Source organism: Cercospora kikuchii, assembly GCF_019650295.1.
Source record: "Cercospora kikuchii DNA, contig_00001, whole genome shotgun sequence".
Classification (NCBI taxonomy): Eukaryota; Fungi; Ascomycota; class Dothideomycetes; order Mycosphaerellales; family Mycosphaerellaceae; genus Cercospora; species Cercospora kikuchii.
In genome coordinates, this window is record NW_025408582.1 from 2,671,494 (window position 1) to 2,690,430 (window position 18,937).

Here is an 18,937-nt window from a genome sequence, read left to right on the forward strand (position 1 = left end):
CTTGAGGTACCGAAGCTCGGAGGTCATCGCCACCATCAAATTGCTATTTGTCGCATGCAAGACACACACAACGCGCAGCTAGGTGGGTGGGACGAAATTCAGTAGAGAGTTTTCCTGTAATACATACATTATGGTACAACTGTCAACCCACCAAATCACCAGGTGTGTCCGCAAAACCCTCTGTCTTCCCAAGGCCCTTCTCCACTCTCCTCTTGGGCGGCCATGTTCGCACCTGCCCACCGAACCTCAGAACTGTCTGGGCCCGCCCGTGTGATGGGAGCGGCCTCTGAAAATTGAGCCTCTTCTCCCTCGAAGGCAATGGCACATGGCCGTCTCCCCCTTCCGCTTTCATTCTCCCCGAACGAGCATCTTTTGCCCCAAGCCGATTCTCTGAAGCATGCTTCCGACCAACTCTGAATTTACTCCCAAATTGCAATTCACCCCTCGAATAATCCACCTTCTTTCTCACTTCCTGCCAATGCGCCTCCGCACCTTTCGGGATCAAATTCCGAACCAGCAATTGATCGATCGCCGACCGCATAGCGGAGTAGACGTCCATTGCCACTGCATTGTGTTCTGAGGCTACGGACTTTGTCTGTGGATCACTTTTGAAGATCTTCTCCTCCATCTCCAGAACACGGTTCAAGGCTTCGATGATGTTGGGGCCATTGTTCGTTTTTTGTGCGAGAGAGATGTACATTTGCAATGTCTGCATGTCGAGCGGGTGGAGATGTTTCTCCATGTCATTGACGATATCCGTGGCAATGTCGATGATGTTGGGATTATTGCGGTCTCGTGCGCATATTCTCATGGCTAGGATATAGGTCATGGGGAGGGCCTTGACGCCGACTTCGTCGTGCATGCGCTGCAGGACGTGTGAGGCGCGTACAGAGCTTCGATTGGTTCGTAAGACGTTCAGCATGTAGTGAAAATTGGCCGGGTCGGGTATAACGCGGTGAGGAGCAGATGTGAGGATGTCCCAGTAGCTATTGAGTGCCTTCGGCGTCCGCATAACATCGCAAACTCGGATGAGCATGGCGAGAATGCCGTTCCCTGGGCGGACCCACACCAGTGCTTGCGGACGTTTGGACTTGTCGCTTCGCATAGCGGGTGTTACAGGCTTGAAAGCATGAAAAGATGGCACGGGCGTGAAATCGTGGAGACCTTCTGCTGGCGCTATTCGGGCTTCTTCGTGGGCAGGTCTTTCTACTGGTACATGCCCTGTACGTCGTTCCAATGAGCCGACAGGTGCAATCTGGCGCTCCAGCCCTGTGGTTTGGTGTATCAGATCCAGCACGTTATCCCTGTCTTGCATCAGATTGCTCAAGAGAAGCAAGTCTGCCATTGCCACGACCAAGCTCTCGTCAAGCATCAATGCGCCTTCGCGCCATTTGGAGATGACTTCTTGCCATATTCTTCGCCCTTCGTTCACCGCATCCTGTCTCTGTGCCTCCATCAAGCCCACATCTGCTTCAGCTCCCAGCGCGTTATGCTTTATGGCTTGCAAGATGGTGGTGTAAACCTTGGCGTCTGGGGCGTTTGGTCCCTTCTCGGGTAGTCTGCTTACAATCCCCCACAATGCGTCCATGTCACCAGCAAGAGAGCACGCCCTCAGCGCAGCGCTGGTGTGCGAAGTGTTTGGCTTCACTTTGCTTGAAGGGCTGCACATGCCGTGATATATGGAGACAATTTTCCCAACTTCTTCCTTGCTCTCGGACAACGCTGTCAAGAGGCGCATGTAGGTATAGCTGTCGGGAAATTGGCCCCTCTTCTTCATTTCATTGAAGATGGCGATGGCCTTCGCGGGCCGTCCATTGTGCGCGTTCCAGGCGACCACATGGTTCCATGACACTATGCAGTTCATGTGCTTGCTCGCCAGTCGACAGAGATCCAATGCCTTGTCAGGCTGCTCACAGCGCAGGACATAATCGACGTGATCGGCAAGTTTGAGGGGGTCCTTGAGGTATTCCAACTCTTTTCGCAACGCCTTTTCGTTCGCAATCAAAATCGGCCCTCCTCTTTTCTGCGCGAACTGTTCGACCGTGGGCTTCTCGACGGGTACAAGTCCAGAGAGCGCATCTTTGGACGGCGTTTCGACTTCGACGGCCGTGGCAAGTCGTCTCCGATGCGGTCGCTGCGCCAGGTGAGGCGTCAGTATCAAGGGCCGAGTCGATAGCGAAGCTGCGTGTCGTCCATCGCCTGCAATGGACCGCAGCACGCGTGATACGCATGCGCTACACTCCAGCATTACGATGTCAGTTCCTGGTGAGCGGATCTGCCTCACTCCCTGTCGAAGTCCGCGCGCTGCCAAAAGTTGGGTATCGATTGTTGCCCTTGACAACCACGTTCGTGCGCACGCTGCAAACACAGGATTATTCATGCAACTGAACTTTGGCGCGGCGTTTCACTGAACGGCGCAGTCCTTGTATCGTTTGCATAAAGTGGCTGCTGTGATCCGAACTGCCTTCAACATGGAAAACATGAAGCCGACCTCACTGTTCGACGTGTTCTTGCGTCTGCGACCAAGCCGACACAACAACGAGCGCTTCCTCGACGTCCAGGAGAGCAGCAGCGAAGACGAGCTTCCGACGCACATTACCATCAACCCGCCAACGAACGACACGAGACGGAAAGCGGTGGAGACCTTCGAATTCACTGGAGTCTTCGAGGAGGACGCACAACAGCGCGATGTCTTCGACAGCACAGGCATAATACCATTGATCGAGGGAGTCATTGGCGAGCCCGGCAAACTAGGCCGAGATGGCCTACTTGCAACACTGGGTGTCTCTGGGTCGGGAAAGGTGAGTACAATTAGCAAGAGGAGATCACACAGACTCTGACATCGAGCAGTCGCATACAATCTTGGGCGACAGATGCCAGCGAGGCTTGACCCAGCTCACTCTGGACGTCCTCTACCGACATCTCGAACCTTACCTTGCAGAGACGGACACCAGCGTCTTTGCATTCAACTCGATTCAGACTGCGGACCCAGCCGAGTCGCAAATCTACAGAGCAGGCGACTACCTCGACAGCATTTACGACAACGGAAATGTCAGCCGAATGTCGAGAGCCACCACCCCAGCATTTGTACGAGACTCTACTTTGCCAACAGCCATACCAGGCGCCTTCCCCACTCTCAACGAGCAGCATCGGTCAGAAGACACTTCAACCGTCTACGACAGATTGTACCCTGATATCAGCGCATATCAGAAACCCACCTCTCCCCTAACCCCTTCACCTTCAAAATTTCATCTTACACGATTCACACGCAGTATCGCAAAGCTTACACAGTCTTTTCATCATCAGGAATCGTCTTTCATGTCCGCACCCAGTTCGAAGCGCTATGCCCCTCGTGTTTCTGAGTTACCCTCTTCCCCTTCCACCGAAGACATTGAGATTGAGATCGATGAAGATGCCGAGTACGCGATTGTCATCAGCATGTACGAAGTTCACAACGACAAGATATTCGATTTGCTTGCTGCACCCACACCCGGAAAGTCGCCAGCGAAGCGACGAGCACTCCTATTCAAGGCCACAGAAGGCTCACCCGATCGGAAGCTGGTGGCTGGACTCCGAAAGGTTGTCTGCTCGAACCTTGATGATGCTCTCCTGGTGCTCGAGACCGGCCTCCGAGAGCGCCAAACTGCTGGGACAGGAAGCAACGCCACATCATCACGCAGTCACGGCTTCTTCTGTATGGAGGTCAAGAAGCGTCACCGTGGACATGGCGTGCCCGGGCCATGGGCGAGCAGCACGATGACCATTGCTGACCTTGCCGGTAAGTGAAATATGTTCATCTTCCATTCGCTCTCTAACATGGAATGCAGGATCCGAACGCGCTCGTCAAGCAAAGACAGCCGGTGCCACTCTCGCCGAAGGCGGAGCCATCAACACATCTCTCATGTATCTCGGCCAATGCATGCAAATGCAAGTCGAGAATGCGAAATCAAACGCTCAAGCTCTAGTACCTTTCCGCCAGTGCAAGCTCACCGAGCTCCTCTTCAGCGACAGTCTCGCCGCAACTAGCATGAACCACAGATCAAGACAAAAAGCTGTCATGATCGTCACAGCAGACCCGCTTGGAGACTACAATGCCACGAGCCAGATCTTACGATACTCCGCTCTTGCGAAGAAGATCGAGAACCCTCGCGTCCCAAGCACAACCCAAAGCATCGGTCTCGCGCCTGGCTCACGAAGTGCGCCTGGTTCTGGCCGCGTCACACCCTCTGCGCTCACGGAGGATCTCGAAGCTGCATTGGAACAAATCACCCGCCTACGAGAAGAATTGGAGATCGCTCAACTTCATCTCCAAGAAGAAACGAATCGCCGCATGGAAGCTGAAGCTGCGTGGGCCAACTCCGAACTTCGCATCGATGAAGTCGAGGAACAGATCCGCGATGAAGTCTTCTCTGAAATGGAAGCAAAGATGGCGCTCGAGCAGCGGAGATGGCGTGCTGCGAGAGATGAGGAAATGGATCGACAGGATGAGCACGTTGATCGGAAGTTGGAGATCATGGCGAGGGGGATCTCAGTGTACGAGGATGAGGAGGGAGGTCTTGAGGATCAGGAGAATATTCCTCCGCAGAGTCCCAATGTTGATGGGCTGGCGCAGAGAGTGGGCTCGTTGGCTCTGAGAGGTACTGGGAGAAAGGTTTCTGGGAAGGAGAACCCGAGGGTTGGTGAGTTGGAGGAAGAGAATGCGAGGTTGAGAGCCCAGCTGGCGAATGTGGAGAGGGAGAAGGGGCTGAGGAGTCCAAGCAAGAAGATGAGAGTGCTGAAGACGAGGAAGTGGGAGGGAAGTGGGATGTCGTTTGATGATGCGTTGTGAGAATGGCATGATCACGACTGTTTCGTATTTTTGCTTGTCATGATACCTTTGGGCGTTTGCGAGACAGGATCAACAGTACTGCGTTGAATGCATTGTGTACAGATCTGATGCCTGCTGCGCGCATGTTTCTTTCGGCGTGCTGTTCCCACGACATTCTAACCAGCAGCAATCACTCCACATGCTCTAGACGAAACGCTAACCGGCGTCGGTCATTGATGAATGCATGGACAGCTCACCGTCAGCAGTCCGACCAATGCTCAGGATGACGCGACTCTCAGAGTCCAAACGGCAACGATGGGTCCTGGGAATGGTTGCAATCGGTCTTCTTCCAGTACTGGCCTTGGAGCACGCACTCCAAGCACAGATCTGGAATCTCGTTCGTGATCCTGTCTGCTTCTGCTTCGGAGAGACTGGCGAGTGTACGGTTATCATTCCACAGGTCAAGCGTGCAGAAGCAGGCACCGCTCGTGGCACCGCCCATGGCACCGCCCATCATGTTCCTGTTGTTGCAATTTGCAACGCTCAGTAGCGATTGATTCCATCCGATCGACCTCATCTTCTCCATGATGGCCTCAATTGTGAGTCCAGTAGCGCGGTGAAAGGGCCAAAGCCCAGCTTCTTTCAAGGTTCGCACGAAGTCGGGGCCATATTTGACACCCCGAAAGCAGTTGTTGGGAGCTTTCCTGCCTGTATCGCAGTAGGCGGCAATTCGCTCGTCAAAGAAATGCCCAAGCTTGGTCCGAACGATGAATGCCTCGTTCGGTGCGGCATCTTGGTTAACAATCAGCACAGGCACCAAAGATAAAGGTGATTCGAATCAATTACCAAAAACCTTCTGAAGCATTTTGTGCTCAGGCCGGTCGCCTTCAAGTTGCCATGGAGCGCCGTGACGAAGAATGTGGTCGCGCCCAAGCTCTTTGAACATCAAGGGCAGACGCAAGCGAAAGGCAGAGCAAATCAAGCTAACTCTTGTGGCGTCAGAACAAGCACTGCGGAGTTCTCTGACCCAATGCTCTGCGATTGGTCCCAGAGCCACCGTGCAGTTGTACTTGTCAGCGAGAATGGACACATCTTCCAGTTTCTCCACGTCCAACCGCCTGGACAGCTTGCTGTGGCGCAAGTGTAGGATGTCGCAAATGATTGTCATGTCTCCGCCGTCGTCGTCGGGCAGCGGCAGGTCGAGTGTACCCTGCACGGACAGCTGCTTGCCTTCCTTGAAACTAGGACCAAGCATGGTTTTGAAGACTGGCGAGCCAAAGGAGAGCACATTGGATGCCACGCGGAGGAGTTTTCTGCGCTTCAAGTTAGTGATGAGTGCTGGAGTCGCTGGTCAGTCGCACTGACTGATTGTCGCCCTGGCCGCAGACGAGAACAATATCGCCAGCCGGGTCAATGTCCACTACATCGACCGACATGGTGACGATGTGTGGTGAAGCGAAGTTGATGAGGAGGTTAGAGAAGTGGTGCAAGTGTCGAGCATTATTGAAGTGAAGTATTCGCGGAAAGCAACTTCAACCAACAGGGATCTCGATCTCGCAGGTGCAGCAGCAAACGGCTGCGCATCACCTCGCGTCACACCTTCCCTTGCCTTGACTGTATCATTGCTCTCTGCAGATACTCTTCCCCTCGTCGAGCCTCTTCACTTGCGAAGAGGCACCTCGAAATCGGACGAGAAACACCCCCAATTTGCGACTTCATCGATGATGGTGAGCATTATCTGCATATCGGTTTACGTCAAAGACTTACAGTTCGAGCGCTTCGCGAAGTGTAAGTAAGTCACAAGCGTCTTCGTTGCTCAGGTATCTCGCGTTGCCAATGAGGCAACGTATGTGATCCTTCCACGTGCACGCTGCTGCTGGTCCATCTGACTATCCGGGCGACCAGGTCAATGCGTGTCGAAGATAGCATAGAAGATCGCGACGTCGCCTTCATTATTTGTTCCCGATCATTGTATCCGTGTCATCCATGTAATGGTCTCAAACCTCCTCATCATGCTTGCAGTCCTTCACCCTGAACATGTTTCCTTCCATTACACAGCCGAGACAAATCTTGGGCAAACTCTCTCGTGTTGTCTCGCCCTCCTCTCTGAAGTCGATCTCCCACTCGGACCCGCTCTTGGCACTCTTCATGTATTGGCACATGTGCTTCTTAGTATTCCAAGGGTAGTTGTTGTCTTTCTTTGGGAGATCAAATTTCGCTTGCTCGAGAAACATAACCCTTCTTCCCAGGCCGCAATCAATGTGAAAGCACCGATGTGGGTTCAAGAGGTTTTCACGAAGAGCACGCTTGAATTTAGACTGGTACACTGACTTCGCGACGCAATCGTCGAAGCATGAAGTGTATTCTTCCTCAGCGTCATCGACTTCGAACTGGGCTTCTTCGATGAAATCCCATATGCCGTCAACGATAGCAGCGCGCTGAGACTCCATTGCAGCTTGCACGAATTAGTAATGGTCGCATAGTTGGTTTTGTGAGTGCCTACTTACTAACGAGAGTCTCCCAAAGCTCCGAGAGTATGGTGTTTTTCGTGCTCTGGGGACGATAATCGTAACAGTCAACGAAGAAGGACGAGGCCATCTTCGAAAACCGCTCTTGTCGTCGGAAGAGGTATGCGGCAAGGAGCGTGCCACGATCTGCTTCGCAATCCTTCAACCAGTAATCTGCCAGGGGGGCAAGTGCTTCAGTACAGTCGTACTTATCGGATACCTCGGCCACGTTCAGTAGTTCGTCAGAGCTCAGCTTCACCATCACAGCTTTATGTTGCAAGTGAAGCGCTTTGCACATCACTGTCATGCTCTCCAAGTCGTCTTCGAGCGGAATCTCGACATAGCCAGTGGATTTGAATTGTTGTCCTTCTTTGAAACCCGATTGAAGCATCCTCTTGAAGACAGGAGACCCGAAAGAAAGTGCTGCCGAGGATACGCGCAGACGAGTGCTGCGAAGGGGATTAGTTATTAGCAACCGAACTCGAAATACTGAGCATCTGTCTGCCCGACGTACGAAGATTTCCCGTCTGTGCTGTTGAAGGCAAGTACCACATCGCCATGCGGATCGATATCCACAATTTGGTGGCCAGACATGTTGTGTGGACTGGACGGACAGCGGTCTTCGTGAATGTGAAGGTGCGAAGTGGAGGTTTGGAGTTGCAAAGATGGCGATGACCGCCAGCTTTATATGGAAGGTGCAGTTGTGGCACTTGCTGCCATTCGCACTCTCGCTGTAGCTACAAGTGCATTCTTGATGTCTCCGGTGCTCGCCAATCAGCCTGGAACATGCCAGATCAGTGAATTCAATTCTGATTCACGTTACGCGAGGGGCAAGCTGAGACAGTATTGTTTTCCATGTCTTGTCTGCATGATCTAAGGTCATAGGTCGTGCCTGCCTCAGTCAAAGAAGTGCAACACATATGCACGCCAAGACTGTGAGCCATCCTTACAGTCCTGCTCCCAAAGTTGACTGCCAGTGAGCATAGCTATGGGACATGGTCCTCTGTGTGCTCAGGGAGCGTTCCTGTACTATGGCGACAGAATTGCATTGTTGTGAAATGGCAATTTCTCACGCTTCGCGGTGTGCCAGCGAGTTCTGAAGCCCCTAGTACCTCGAATGGAAGCGCGTATCTGATCGCTTTTCTGCTTAGTAGGAAAGGGAACAATGTTCTAGAATGGCTGCATCGGATGCCTTGTCCGCTACTACTCACAATCCATCGCGTGTGCTGCTGCAATGTGTCATTCGTTGCAAGATGACAACTTTTTGCAGTCGCCTACCATGGCTCTCCATACACAGATGAAAGCTTAGCATGCCGTACAGACGCCCGTATAGCATCGTGAACGTTTGCTTGGAGGCGTGGCCATCACCTTGAGCTCATCTGCGACGGGACGTTGATGACTGTGCGTTGGGCAGGATGGATGTGCGTGCCAGGGTGCCAATTGGTGGAGTCTGTCAGCTATCAATCTGCGTTGACGGGCAGAAGCACTTCTGAACGATGCGCAATCGAGGTCAAAGCAGCAGAGAGCGCGACGGCCATCATCAGCATAGCTACGATTGTGTGCGCGTGTTCAGGAGGAGCAAAAGAGTGTGATACAGGTGCTACTCCAGGTGATTGCAGGAGAGACGAGGCTTTGATTGAGCGAGGAGCCAACTGGGGCCGAGTTGAAACCTTGCTGGGCCTCAGCCTGACGACGCCAGTGGATCGTATTCCTCTGCTTGCTCCGCCGTCGTTTGTGGTTCCACTGCCGCCTCCGCCCCCGATCTCTTATAGACCTGTGCCTGCCATATCCCGCTGCGTCACCTGTTCCGGATCGGCTACCCGAGTCGTGTCGCAATCAGCAAGGCCGGGCGGTTCGTTGATTGACGGCAAGCGTGAGCTTTGTCCTGATCCTAGCCGACAATCCACCGCGCGACCAACCTGCGACGGGCACCATCTGTGCGCTGGCCTGCATAGCGGGGACGCCCATCGCCCACCGACGACGACGACGAGCAGGCCGACACCAGACTGGGCGGCAGCGGACGGCGGCGCTGAGCTGAGGCAGATTCGTGCCCAAAAGCTGCCCGTTCGAGGTCCCAGCACGGTCTGTACCTGGTCGGCGCAGGCGCTAAGCACGTTGCAACTCACGCGCAGTCAACCGCCGCGCTGCATTGCGATCGTTCGCTGGCCGCTTGCACAGTCAGATGGACCTCGCCTCGCCGGCGAGCACGCAACACCACTCGGCCTCTGCCTCCTCCACCACCGCCCACACGCCGACCGAGTCCACGCAGCGATATGATAGCCAGATAGCCGCGCCGCCCTCTTCAGCGAGCAGCAGCCTGCCCGTGCAGCAACCGCCGACGCAGCAGCAGCAGCAACAGCCGCACTTCGTGCCCTCAACGCCCTCGACCAAGCAGCAAAAGTACGAAGCCTACCACCAGTCGTCGCCGTCCATCGCCTCGCGGGCGGCGTCGATGAGCATTTCCACGCCCAATCCGCAAGAAGCAGCAACCCGCCAGCGCAACGCGACCGCCATGGACTACAATGGCAGCCAGATGGACGTGGACATGGACGCGGACCCGTTCAACCAGCAGAAATACTCTCGCCCGCCCGCCCAGAGCAGACTGTCCTCACAGTATCTGCCCACCCACGCGCAGGACGACGGCGGCAACCGCGCACGATACTCGCCCATGAACACTTCGCCCACCACATATACGAGTCCGCCGCAACAGCAGAGCCTCAGCGCCAATCCGACGCAGTATACGTCATACACACCGCAGCAATCGGCGCGCCAGTCTCCTAACAGGCAGAGTCAGTACGCATCTCCGACACAGCAAGGAAGGTACTACGCCTCTCCACCCGCTTCAGCGCGCGCACACACAAATCAGCTGCCCCCGCTGCAGTCGACATTGCAGACGCCCGCATCATACTACCCCCAGTCTGCAACGCAACAGCTGAATGCTGTTTTTGGACAAGAGGCTCCCGAGCCTGAGAAGAGGCCATCGCAATCTGCGCACGGCAAGAATGTGGTGCCTCAGTTTTCTCGCGTCTACAACGCGTCCGATTTGAGCGCGCAGGTCAACACGCAGCCACCCTTCAGGAGAGCGAATCCAGAAGGTGGCTTCATCAGTCCACTGCAGGCTCTCACCACACACCTCCCGGCCACATATCGAATATGCAATCCCGCCTTCCAATACGAGTCTTCGCGGAACCCACGGAGAGTGCTGACAAAGCCAAGCAAAGGTGTTAAGAATGATGGGTATGATAACGAGGACAGTGACTACATCTTGTACGTCAACGATATTCTGGGGTCAGAAGAGACGAATCATAAGAACAGATACTTGATCTTGGACGTGCTAGGGCAAGGTACCTTTGGGCAGGTCGTAAAATGTCAGAACTTGAAGACACAAGAGGTGGTGGCTGTCAAGGTGGTGAAGAACAAGACGGCGTACTTCAATCAAAGCATGATGGAGGTATCTGTACTGGATCTGCTGAACGGAAGGATGGACAAGAATGACGATCACCACATTCTGCGGCTGAAGGACACCTTTATTCACAGGCAGCATTTGTGCTTGGTGTTCGAACTGCTGTCTGTGAATCTGTACGAGCTGATCAAGCAGAATCAGTTCCGGGGCTTGAGCACAACATTGGTCAGAGTGTTTGCTCAGCAACTACTGAACGGATTGTGTCTGCTGAGCAAGGCTAAGTTGATACATTGTGATCTGAAACCGGAGAACATCCTGCTGAAGAAGTGAGTCGTTCTGCACATAGAGTCCGTTCATTTACTGACATTTCACAGCCTCGAAAGTCCCATCATCAAGATCATCGACTTCGGCTCCGCATGCGACGAGCGACAAACTGTGTACACCTACATTCAATCCCGATTCTATCGATCTCCGGAAGTGCTTCTTGGATTGCCATATTCAGCTGCTATTGATATGTGGTCACTCGGCTGTATTGTTGTTGAGCTGTTCCTGGGACTTCCATTATTCCCGGGCTCTTCAGAGTACAACCAGGTCTCACGGATAACAGAAATGCTTGGACTGCCGCCGACGTGGATGCTGGAAGTAGGCAAACAGTCAGGAGAGTTCTTCGAAAAGGTGCACGACGAGTTTGGGCGAAGGACCTACAGACTCAAGTCAATGGAGCAATATTCGCGAGAGCATGGAACGAAAGAGCAGCCTAGCAAGAAATACTTCCAGCAAACACGACTGCCGGACATCATTCGGGCCTACCCCATGCCAAGGAAGGGCATGAAGCAGAACGAAATGGAACGAGGTACGCCAACCCACCGTATTGCAGAAATGAAACTTGAGCTGACTTGAACTAGAAATGGCCAATCGTGAAGCCTTCATTGACTTCGTTCACGGCCTCCTCAACATAAATCCGCTCGAACGATGGACTCCTCAACAGGCACGAACTCATCCCTTCATCACACAACAAAAGTTCACTGGACCTTTCCAGCCAAGGATGGATCTGAAGCCAACATCAAGATCACCGGCACCCGGTGTGCAGCAACAACAGCAAGCTGAGGCCATGTCCAGGCAAAGGCAGCAGCAAGCACAAGCTGCTCAAGTACAGCAGGCCGCTAACGCTGCGTATGCCAATGCCATGCATGGCATGACTCCTGGCTACCCGAACAGCCCTGCCGTTGCACAACAGCAACATCAACAGGCCATGTATCAGAATATGTATAGCCCGAGCCAGCAAGGAGCGCCGCCACCATATCCTGCCAACCCTCCCGTGCAGACAGCTTATGGTCAGCAAGTGCCGATGATCCAACAACCACCTCCTGCAGCCGGCATGCATCCTTACGCACAGCAGCCTCAGCAGAACTTATATGCGCAAGCAACCACACGTGCCGGGCGGCAAAGGGCGAGCACAATGGATGGCAACGGTAACGTCAACGGCATTCCATCTGCTCTGCAACGAGTCGTAAGCCACCTGGATCCAAACCAACCGATTCGATTGCAGCCTAGTCCTGCATATTATCCTCCGCCGCAGGACGGACAACCCGCGAGCGAGATGGGCAGTATTGGATCTCGAAGGCGGACAAGTCGCGCAGGTGGGAACGGCCGCCAAGGCGGGCAAGGGCAGGAGCGCAACTTTGTCCGAATGCTGGAAGATCGGACGTTGGAGGAAGGGTGGAATGGCAACAATGCTCAACAATGGCCAGGCAGCAACGTGTGACGAGTCGTTTACGTGCAGAATGGTACGTTGAGATGAACGGACGTTTCGCGAGGACTTCTATTTCAAGTTTCACCTCCCGCCGAGGCATCAAAGACAGAACAGAGAGAACAGCAGGCAGGATCCTGATGAACCGCTGTCGAGACGCATCCTTCTACTGCATCCAGCTGCTCGGAAACGCGATGAAACCAAGCTATCCTTTGGCGCATTCGGGGCGCGCGGCTTCCACGCGTTGTCATCCATAACGACTTGTCACACGAGGACCATTCATCTTTGATTTACAGTATCGTGTTCTTATCCAGAAAAAGGTCAAGGAGGTGGCTATGTCAGAGACGCGGCCGCGCACGGGCCTCGAGCAAGTGGATCCATTCCTCTAGCCAGGCCAGTTCAGATGAGGGCGCAAAAGACCTGGCACTGACACTACTTGCTCGAGCTATACTTTCTTTCGCACAGAAGATCACATGCTGGCTACGGCTGACGTGGAGGGGTGCTGTTACGCTTTTGCTGCTGCTGCTTCCGCTGCTATGATTGGGAGGTGGCGCTGAAGACGGCTTCCTTCTTGGTAAATCTTGTCATCGATTGACGAACGAATTCAAAGCATTGCAGCTTCACGATCAAGGATGAGTTGGGGCTGTCTGAAAGGCATTCGCATACTGTCCGCGTTTGCACGAGGACGATGGGAAAGAGAGAGTTTGAGCCAAAGAACATCGTTGGAGCATAGCGTCGAAGATGTGTCCTATATTTAGTTCCCGTTCTTCTCGCGAGCCTTTGAAAGCAAAACTTGGATTTCACGAATGGGCAAGAAGGAATTCAACCAGTGGTAACAGCGAACGCTATTTGACGGTCTTGGAGCCTGATTCTTGTTCTGTTTCTCTGTTTGTATTTGTAGAGCGATGAGAGGATTCTCTCTATCTCTTCTTTACACGCTCAATTGAACTTGTATTTCTATGGTTCGCTGCCACTTGCCTTCTTAGACTACATGCTGTTTGCCTCCCGTTCTTCGTATCCCGCTGCTTCACTATGCCGCTCGATTCCTTGCGAATCGTAGTGTTGCAGCTCTGCGCCGCGGTTGTAGGAAGCTGTCGTAAATTGGCTGCAGTGGTCTAGGGAATGCTCTGGATTGCCTCTTCCACGTTGTCTTGTAATATGCGAGAGCCCTCCTGCTGCCAAGTGGTCGTGGATAACTTTTGAGCTCACGAATCTGGCCGAGTAGAAGGCTCCATAGCATTTGCTTGATTTGGTGATGATCACGCGTCAAAGCGATGGTCGTTCAAGGTGCTTTTCTCACAGGCGACTGGGTCCTTGGCGTTGCGAGCGGTGTGGCCTCGACAGGAGCTGTCTTGGAAGTAGCAGTGTGCACGCCGAGCACAGGTGTTGGAATTGGCTTCAAGGGCAAGGCCACGGGTACCTTGGGCAGGACGACTCGTGGCTTTGGTCGAGGAGCAGCTGATGCATCCGCCGATGGTTTGGAACTCGCGTCAGGTGGCTGCGCCTTCGCTTCGATTGAGAGGTTGGAGAGTTTCGTGCTCACTTGTTCCTCCACCGACGGCTTTTCCGCAGCTGGAGCAGTCGCTGGTGCCGCTGCTTGCTTGTTGGCCTGCGTTGGCGGCGGAAGAGCTGCCTTCTTTGCCGCCAGCTTGGCCGCTTGCGCAGCTCTGGCAGCTGCAGCATTCGTTGGCGCCGAAGTTACAGGCGTGACTGTCACTGGCAGAATCTCCGTCTTGAGCTCGCGATTCTTCTTTGGCTTCGGGTCCGGCGCTGTAGTTCACTCGTGCATCAGCAATTGTCGGCCTAACGTCGTCAGCCACTCATCGCGACTCACCCTTCTCGTTCTCTTGCACATAGAACCTTCTCAAAAGCATGATCGCCTCCTCACGGAACAATCCGCCATAGCAAGGAAAAGTCCCATCGATGCCCGGATCTGAATGAACATTCATGACTCCACCACAACCTCCAAACCGATCATTCAAACAGCCGAAGTACACCGCACGAATCCCATACTGCCGCAACGCCGATCCGCACATGATACATGGCTCGACTGTCACGTACAGATCTGTCTCGTGCAAGATCGAATGTGGATGCTTTGACATGATCTCCGCGAGGGCGACGAATTCCGCATGGCGAGTTCCCTGCTCGGTCGTATTCGTCAGAAAATTCATTCCAGAATGCTATATGTGTGACTTCTGGAAGTACAACTTACATTCAAACTCGCATTCGTACCGTTAATCCCCCGTCCGATGATTTTGCCTTCATGCACAAAAACGCATCCTACAGGAGTTTCGTCGGATGCGAGCGCGAACTCGGCCATGCCGATGGCCTCGCGCATGAAGCCTTCATGGTATTCGCGATTCGGGATGGGGCCGAATACCATTTTACTTCCAGTTTAAGATCTTGCTATGGCTGTGGGCGGCGGCTGTCGAAAAGAGTCCAGCTCTGCGTGCGATTCTTGTTTGTGTGAGAGAAAGTGAGTGACGTGCTGTCGAAAGCGAAGAGCGGCGCATGGAATCGAAAGAGAGTGACAAGTACGTGTTGGTGTCGCTGGTGTTGTTGGTGAAAAAGGTAAGAAGCACTTTGAATCGCGAATCCGAGAAGGTGCGAAGCTTCGGCCGCTGCGTCAAGTTGTGACAGGTGCGTTCATGCCGCGACTCGACAACGAAGGAAGGCGACGACACAAAAAGTGCAAGTAGCGGGAGAAGATGCGAGGCACGTGCATTTGCAAAGTCGCAAAAAGGCAGTTACAGAGAATCAATCACATGAAAACCATCATCTGTGCACGAATGATAGAAATCCCACTGGATACAGTACAGCCATCGAATTAAATGTTTGCTCTGTCTGCCTGGAACTCTTTCGCATCTTCATCAAGACGTCGCTGTGTACGCGGTAAAGTATCAATGTCACTAAATCTTCTTCCTTTCCACCTCCACCATCTCTTTCTTCCTACATTCATGGAAATCCGCACGCTCCGAGTGCCTCCGACAAGACACAGTATCTGCCACCCCTCCAAAAACAGGACTCCGCTTTTTCGTCAGGAGTGTGAACGCGTGTAACGCAAGCAAAAGCTGCTTCGAAATCCAAAAAAAAATGTGGTCAGATGTTCACCAGCTCCTGCGCTTGCCCTCAACAAAGAAATTTCCCAGAACCAAATTCCCATATCCATTGTGCCCATAGTCCCAATTCGCTTGTGCACTTCGCGTCTGCATGTGGTGCCAGTATGAAGGACCCGTGGAACGCCGAACAACCTTGCAAGTGTTGTCAAAAAGAAATCGCTTGTGAACACGCCTGGCCTGTGCTGTGTGGCCGTCATCAGAAATAGTAAACAAGAATCGCTAAAGTGATGAGCTTCGACCGGAGGCCCGGAGGAAGGTAAGATCGGCTGTGATCCAGAGCAACAGAGGCTATAGTGGTCCCTCACCACTCATCCATTGGCAGTGGCAAGCATTCGGTACTCCGCGTGGGAACACCATAGCCCTGTTCTTGCTCGTAATCTCACTCTTGCCGTACTCGGGATCGTCCTCATCGAGTTGAATCACGATGGGTTTGCCGCTGTCAGGATCCGAAACCCAGTTTGCCCGACCGTCGTCCAGTATTTGATACTGTTGACAATAAGGTGATGGCGCGCCGCCAACACGGCGCTCCTCAAGCTTGACGAGGAAGGGAAACACCTCCAACGTGCTCCAGAAATCTTGCCCGACGTAGTCGTCGTCTCCTCTTCTCATGTGCGGATCTGCTGACGCTTGAAATAGACGTCGTTTGGCATCGTCCATGATAGAATTCGTCCAGCCGTCAAACTTCGAGGCAGGGCCCGTGTAAGTAGCGGTCGTCATGGGCGCAGATATTGTCTTGGTGATGATCTGATCACCCGGTGGGTACCCAGTGAATGGCGGCCTGTCATCGTACGAACCAGTATCGCTAGTTGTAGGGGGAGGTGTTATTGATGCTGGTGCTGACGGCGGCGATGTCGATGATTTCGTACTGCTGGTGCTGGTCGGTATTGTTGATGTGCTTGTGGTAAGCGATTCCGTTACATAGATGAAGCCTTCAAGCAGTGTCTCGTTCCACACGCAAAACCATGGCTTCTCTCCAGGAGTGGCGAGTTGCTTGCGGCTGGCCCATGCTTCTGGTAGTTTCCAGCCTGGGCTGTACCAACCTCGCTTCATTCTTCGTTTACTGCCACTACTAGTAGTGAGCGCGGCCTCGGGAACGACGACTACCTTGTCGTAAAATTGTTGAAAGTAGAACGCCGGTCCATTCTGCTTATCGTCCTGATCCTGGACAGTAAGGAATTGCGCGAATGAGGTGTTCATGTAGCTGAGCTGAGCACCGTATGCGATTGCCGAATCGTATGAAGCGTACTGAAGCACAGCACCGAGACCTTGTGGGCTTGGTCGGACGACCATAGCGAGGGCTGAATTTGGCGCCAGATCGCAGTCCCACGCGACTCTTTGGCCCTTGTTGGTCAGACAATCGCTCTGCGTTTCCTGGGGAGCGCCGAGTGTCAGGGCATATGTACCCGTAGGTGGAGCGCCTGACGTCGGTGATGCGATGAGACTAGCATCGTATAGCGACGTGACGACCGTGATGGATTGGCTGCTACAATGATTAATGCATGTCACAAAGAAGGCATGAGACCGAGCTTACCTGTTCCGAGCGTGCTCGCCACCAGCGACGAAACCACCAATTACTCCTCCAAGGAGAGCGGCCACGAATACCAAAACGCAGATGACCACGAGGATCCACTGGAAAGCAACGCCCTTGAACTTTCCAAAACCACACATTCTTGTTTTTCGTTTCTCCTTCCATGACTTCTCTTTCCATGTCTTGTGCATGGAAACTTTGCCCAGGTTCTCTGACGAGCTATCTGACTGCATCAGAAGATGCGTTGATGACCTTGATGATGCACGACGCAACGCAGACTCATCGGTCATTGACTGAGGAGCAGGCGTTGGTGATGGTTGTAACATGGTGTGCATCAATGGCATGCTCGGATCTGTCCCAGCCACCGGGGCTCTGCTGAGCAGTGCCGTAGGTGCCGTGGGCATTAGTAGTGGCGCCTTTTCTGGTGCGTCCTCTGGGTATCGTGTATATGGCGGTAGTTGTTCTGTATGCCCATCTTCGCCAATCAAGTCTTGGTCCTCGCCGTCTGGACCTAGTCGTCTCGTGTAGTTTTGTCCCAACCCGGGAAAGCCTACTGTAACCGGGTTTTGCTGCCTTATGCCAAAGTCATCTGTGTCCTCCTCATCGTCCATGTCCTCAGTGACACCTTGAGGGTACATGGCGTATGGATGAGCTGGTACATTGTTCGAATACGATTGTCGCACCGAAGGAGCGACCACTGTTGACTGTGTTGCGTTGCTCAAAGTTCGCCCCACGGCCGTTTGTGGATAGATCTGGTAAGGATGACTAGGTCCAGCACCGAATCGTGGAGAGTGCGTTGGCGCGAATTGTGATGATGAGACCGAGGATATTGACCTGCGTACAGCCGCATCGTCCCGTTCGAATTCAAGGCTGAGATTTCGCTGTGCCGGCGCAGGTTCGTCCTCGGGACTGGAGAAGGGGTTCGGGTAGGTTCTCGATTTCCTCGTGGAATTCCTGTTCGAAGACGCACCCATGATGGGCGTCACATTTCCGGGTGCGTAGTGTGCAGAGACACTGCGAATGGGCTGACCATCTACCTCCTCTTGGCGCGCGTCGGGGACCCCTTCGTCTCTGTCGACATTGGGCCTGAAGCCGTCCGCGATACCGTCCCACGCGAATTCGTCGTCCTCCACTTCGTGCTCGTCACTGAACACATCCGCACGTTCCTGCGTGGGAGTTGCGGAGCCGTCCAGCAGTGACCGTCGTTGTTCTGCCATCCTGGTGACGGTCGCGGGCCAGATGGCCAGCTGCGCCTCCTCACCTCCAAAACAACCTGTTTCCCGTGTGCTGAGTCCGTCTTCGGTCGTCACGGCCCAGCGAAATACGGTGCGTTCGATCCAGTGGCAGCGAGAGTAGGATAGCGAGCGGAATTGGTGGTCGAGGTCGCTGCCGTTGGGGGTGGTGTGTGTCCGGGAGAAGGTGGTGACTTCCAGGCGATCCGACCGAACGGCGCGAAAGCAGTCGGCCAAAGGTCGTGCCAGCCACGATTTCTGCGTTTTGCAAACCCTGCTTCGTTACGGCTTCGACCGTTGTCCGGCTGAACTCTGACGCCTACACCAGCTACAAGCTACATACATACGGCATACTCCTTCACACGGCCAGCAATGCTGGAGAATATGTTGTACTCTGTGTGCGACAGTACGTTCAGATAGCCTCGTGATCGGTTGTACAGTCCACGCTTGCTTGCAAGCGAAGAGCGCTTCTGCTTCGGGAGTCGCTCCGTCGTGCTGCATCCAATCTGCTACATCATCACGCTCCTAGCGCTCCAGTTCCGTCCACTCGCTCTTCTCAAAACACTTCACCTGCACCCACACGCATCTCGG

At 53.7% G+C, this 18,937-nt stretch overlaps 7 protein-coding genes across 7 annotated transcripts; 2 read left to right on the plus strand and 5 right to left on the minus strand.

Annotated features, from left to right (window-relative positions):
* Window positions 1-142: 142 nt before the first annotated feature.
* On the minus strand, window positions 143-2,248 carry CKM354_000101300 (uncharacterized protein; the record flags this gene model as incomplete). Its single annotated transcript, XM_044796122.1, has 1 exon — window positions 143-2,248. One exon carries the CDS (start codon window positions 2,246-2,248, stop codon window positions 143-145), a length of 2,106 nt encoding a protein of 701 aa, XP_044652057.1.
* A 223-nt stretch (window positions 2,249-2,471) lies between these two features.
* Window positions 2,472-4,828, plus strand: CKM354_000101400 (uncharacterized protein; the record flags this gene model as incomplete). The annotated part of the gene is made up of 4 exons (XM_044796123.1): window positions 2,472-2,801; window positions 2,851-3,087; window positions 3,307-3,778; window positions 3,828-4,828. 4 exons carry the CDS (start codon window positions 2,472-2,474, stop codon window positions 4,826-4,828), a joined length of 2,040 nt encoding a protein of 679 aa, XP_044652058.1.
* A 274-nt stretch (window positions 4,829-5,102) lies between these two features.
* On the minus strand, window positions 5,103-6,243 carry CKM354_000101500 (uncharacterized protein; the record flags this gene model as incomplete). Its single annotated transcript, XM_044796124.1, has 3 exons — window positions 5,103-5,599; window positions 5,654-6,120; window positions 6,173-6,243. The coding sequence occupies 3 exons, from the start codon at window positions 6,241-6,243 to the stop codon at window positions 5,103-5,105; spliced, it is 1,035 nt and encodes a 344-aa protein (XP_044652059.1).
* A 561-nt stretch (window positions 6,244-6,804) lies between these two features.
* Window positions 6,805-7,908, minus strand: CKM354_000101600 (uncharacterized protein; the record flags this gene model as incomplete). The annotated part of the gene is made up of 3 exons (XM_044796125.1): window positions 6,805-7,262; window positions 7,315-7,763; window positions 7,829-7,908. 3 exons carry the CDS (start codon window positions 7,906-7,908, stop codon window positions 6,805-6,807), a joined length of 987 nt encoding a protein of 328 aa, XP_044652060.1.
* Window positions 7,909-9,496: 1,588 nt separating this feature from the next.
* On the plus strand, window positions 9,497-12,482 carry CKM354_000101700 (uncharacterized protein; the record flags this gene model as incomplete). The annotated part of the gene is made up of 3 exons (XM_044796126.1): window positions 9,497-11,043; window positions 11,092-11,570; window positions 11,623-12,482. The coding sequence occupies 3 exons, from the start codon at window positions 9,497-9,499 to the stop codon at window positions 12,480-12,482; spliced, it is 2,886 nt and encodes a 961-aa protein (XP_044652061.1).
* Window positions 12,483-13,749: 1,267 nt separating this feature from the next.
* On the minus strand, window positions 13,750-14,850 carry CKM354_000101800 (uncharacterized protein; the record flags this gene model as incomplete). Its single annotated transcript, XM_044796127.1, has 3 exons — window positions 13,750-14,237; window positions 14,302-14,608; window positions 14,680-14,850. The coding sequence occupies 3 exons, from the start codon at window positions 14,848-14,850 to the stop codon at window positions 13,750-13,752; spliced, it is 966 nt and encodes a 321-aa protein (XP_044652062.1).
* A 1,024-nt stretch (window positions 14,851-15,874) lies between these two features.
* On the minus strand, window positions 15,875-18,331 carry CKM354_000101900 (uncharacterized protein; the record flags this gene model as incomplete). Its single annotated transcript, XM_044796128.1, has 2 exons — window positions 15,875-17,066; window positions 17,118-18,331. 2 exons carry the CDS (start codon window positions 18,329-18,331, stop codon window positions 15,875-15,877), a joined length of 2,406 nt encoding a protein of 801 aa, XP_044652063.1.
* Window positions 18,332-18,937: the final 606 nt, after the last annotated feature.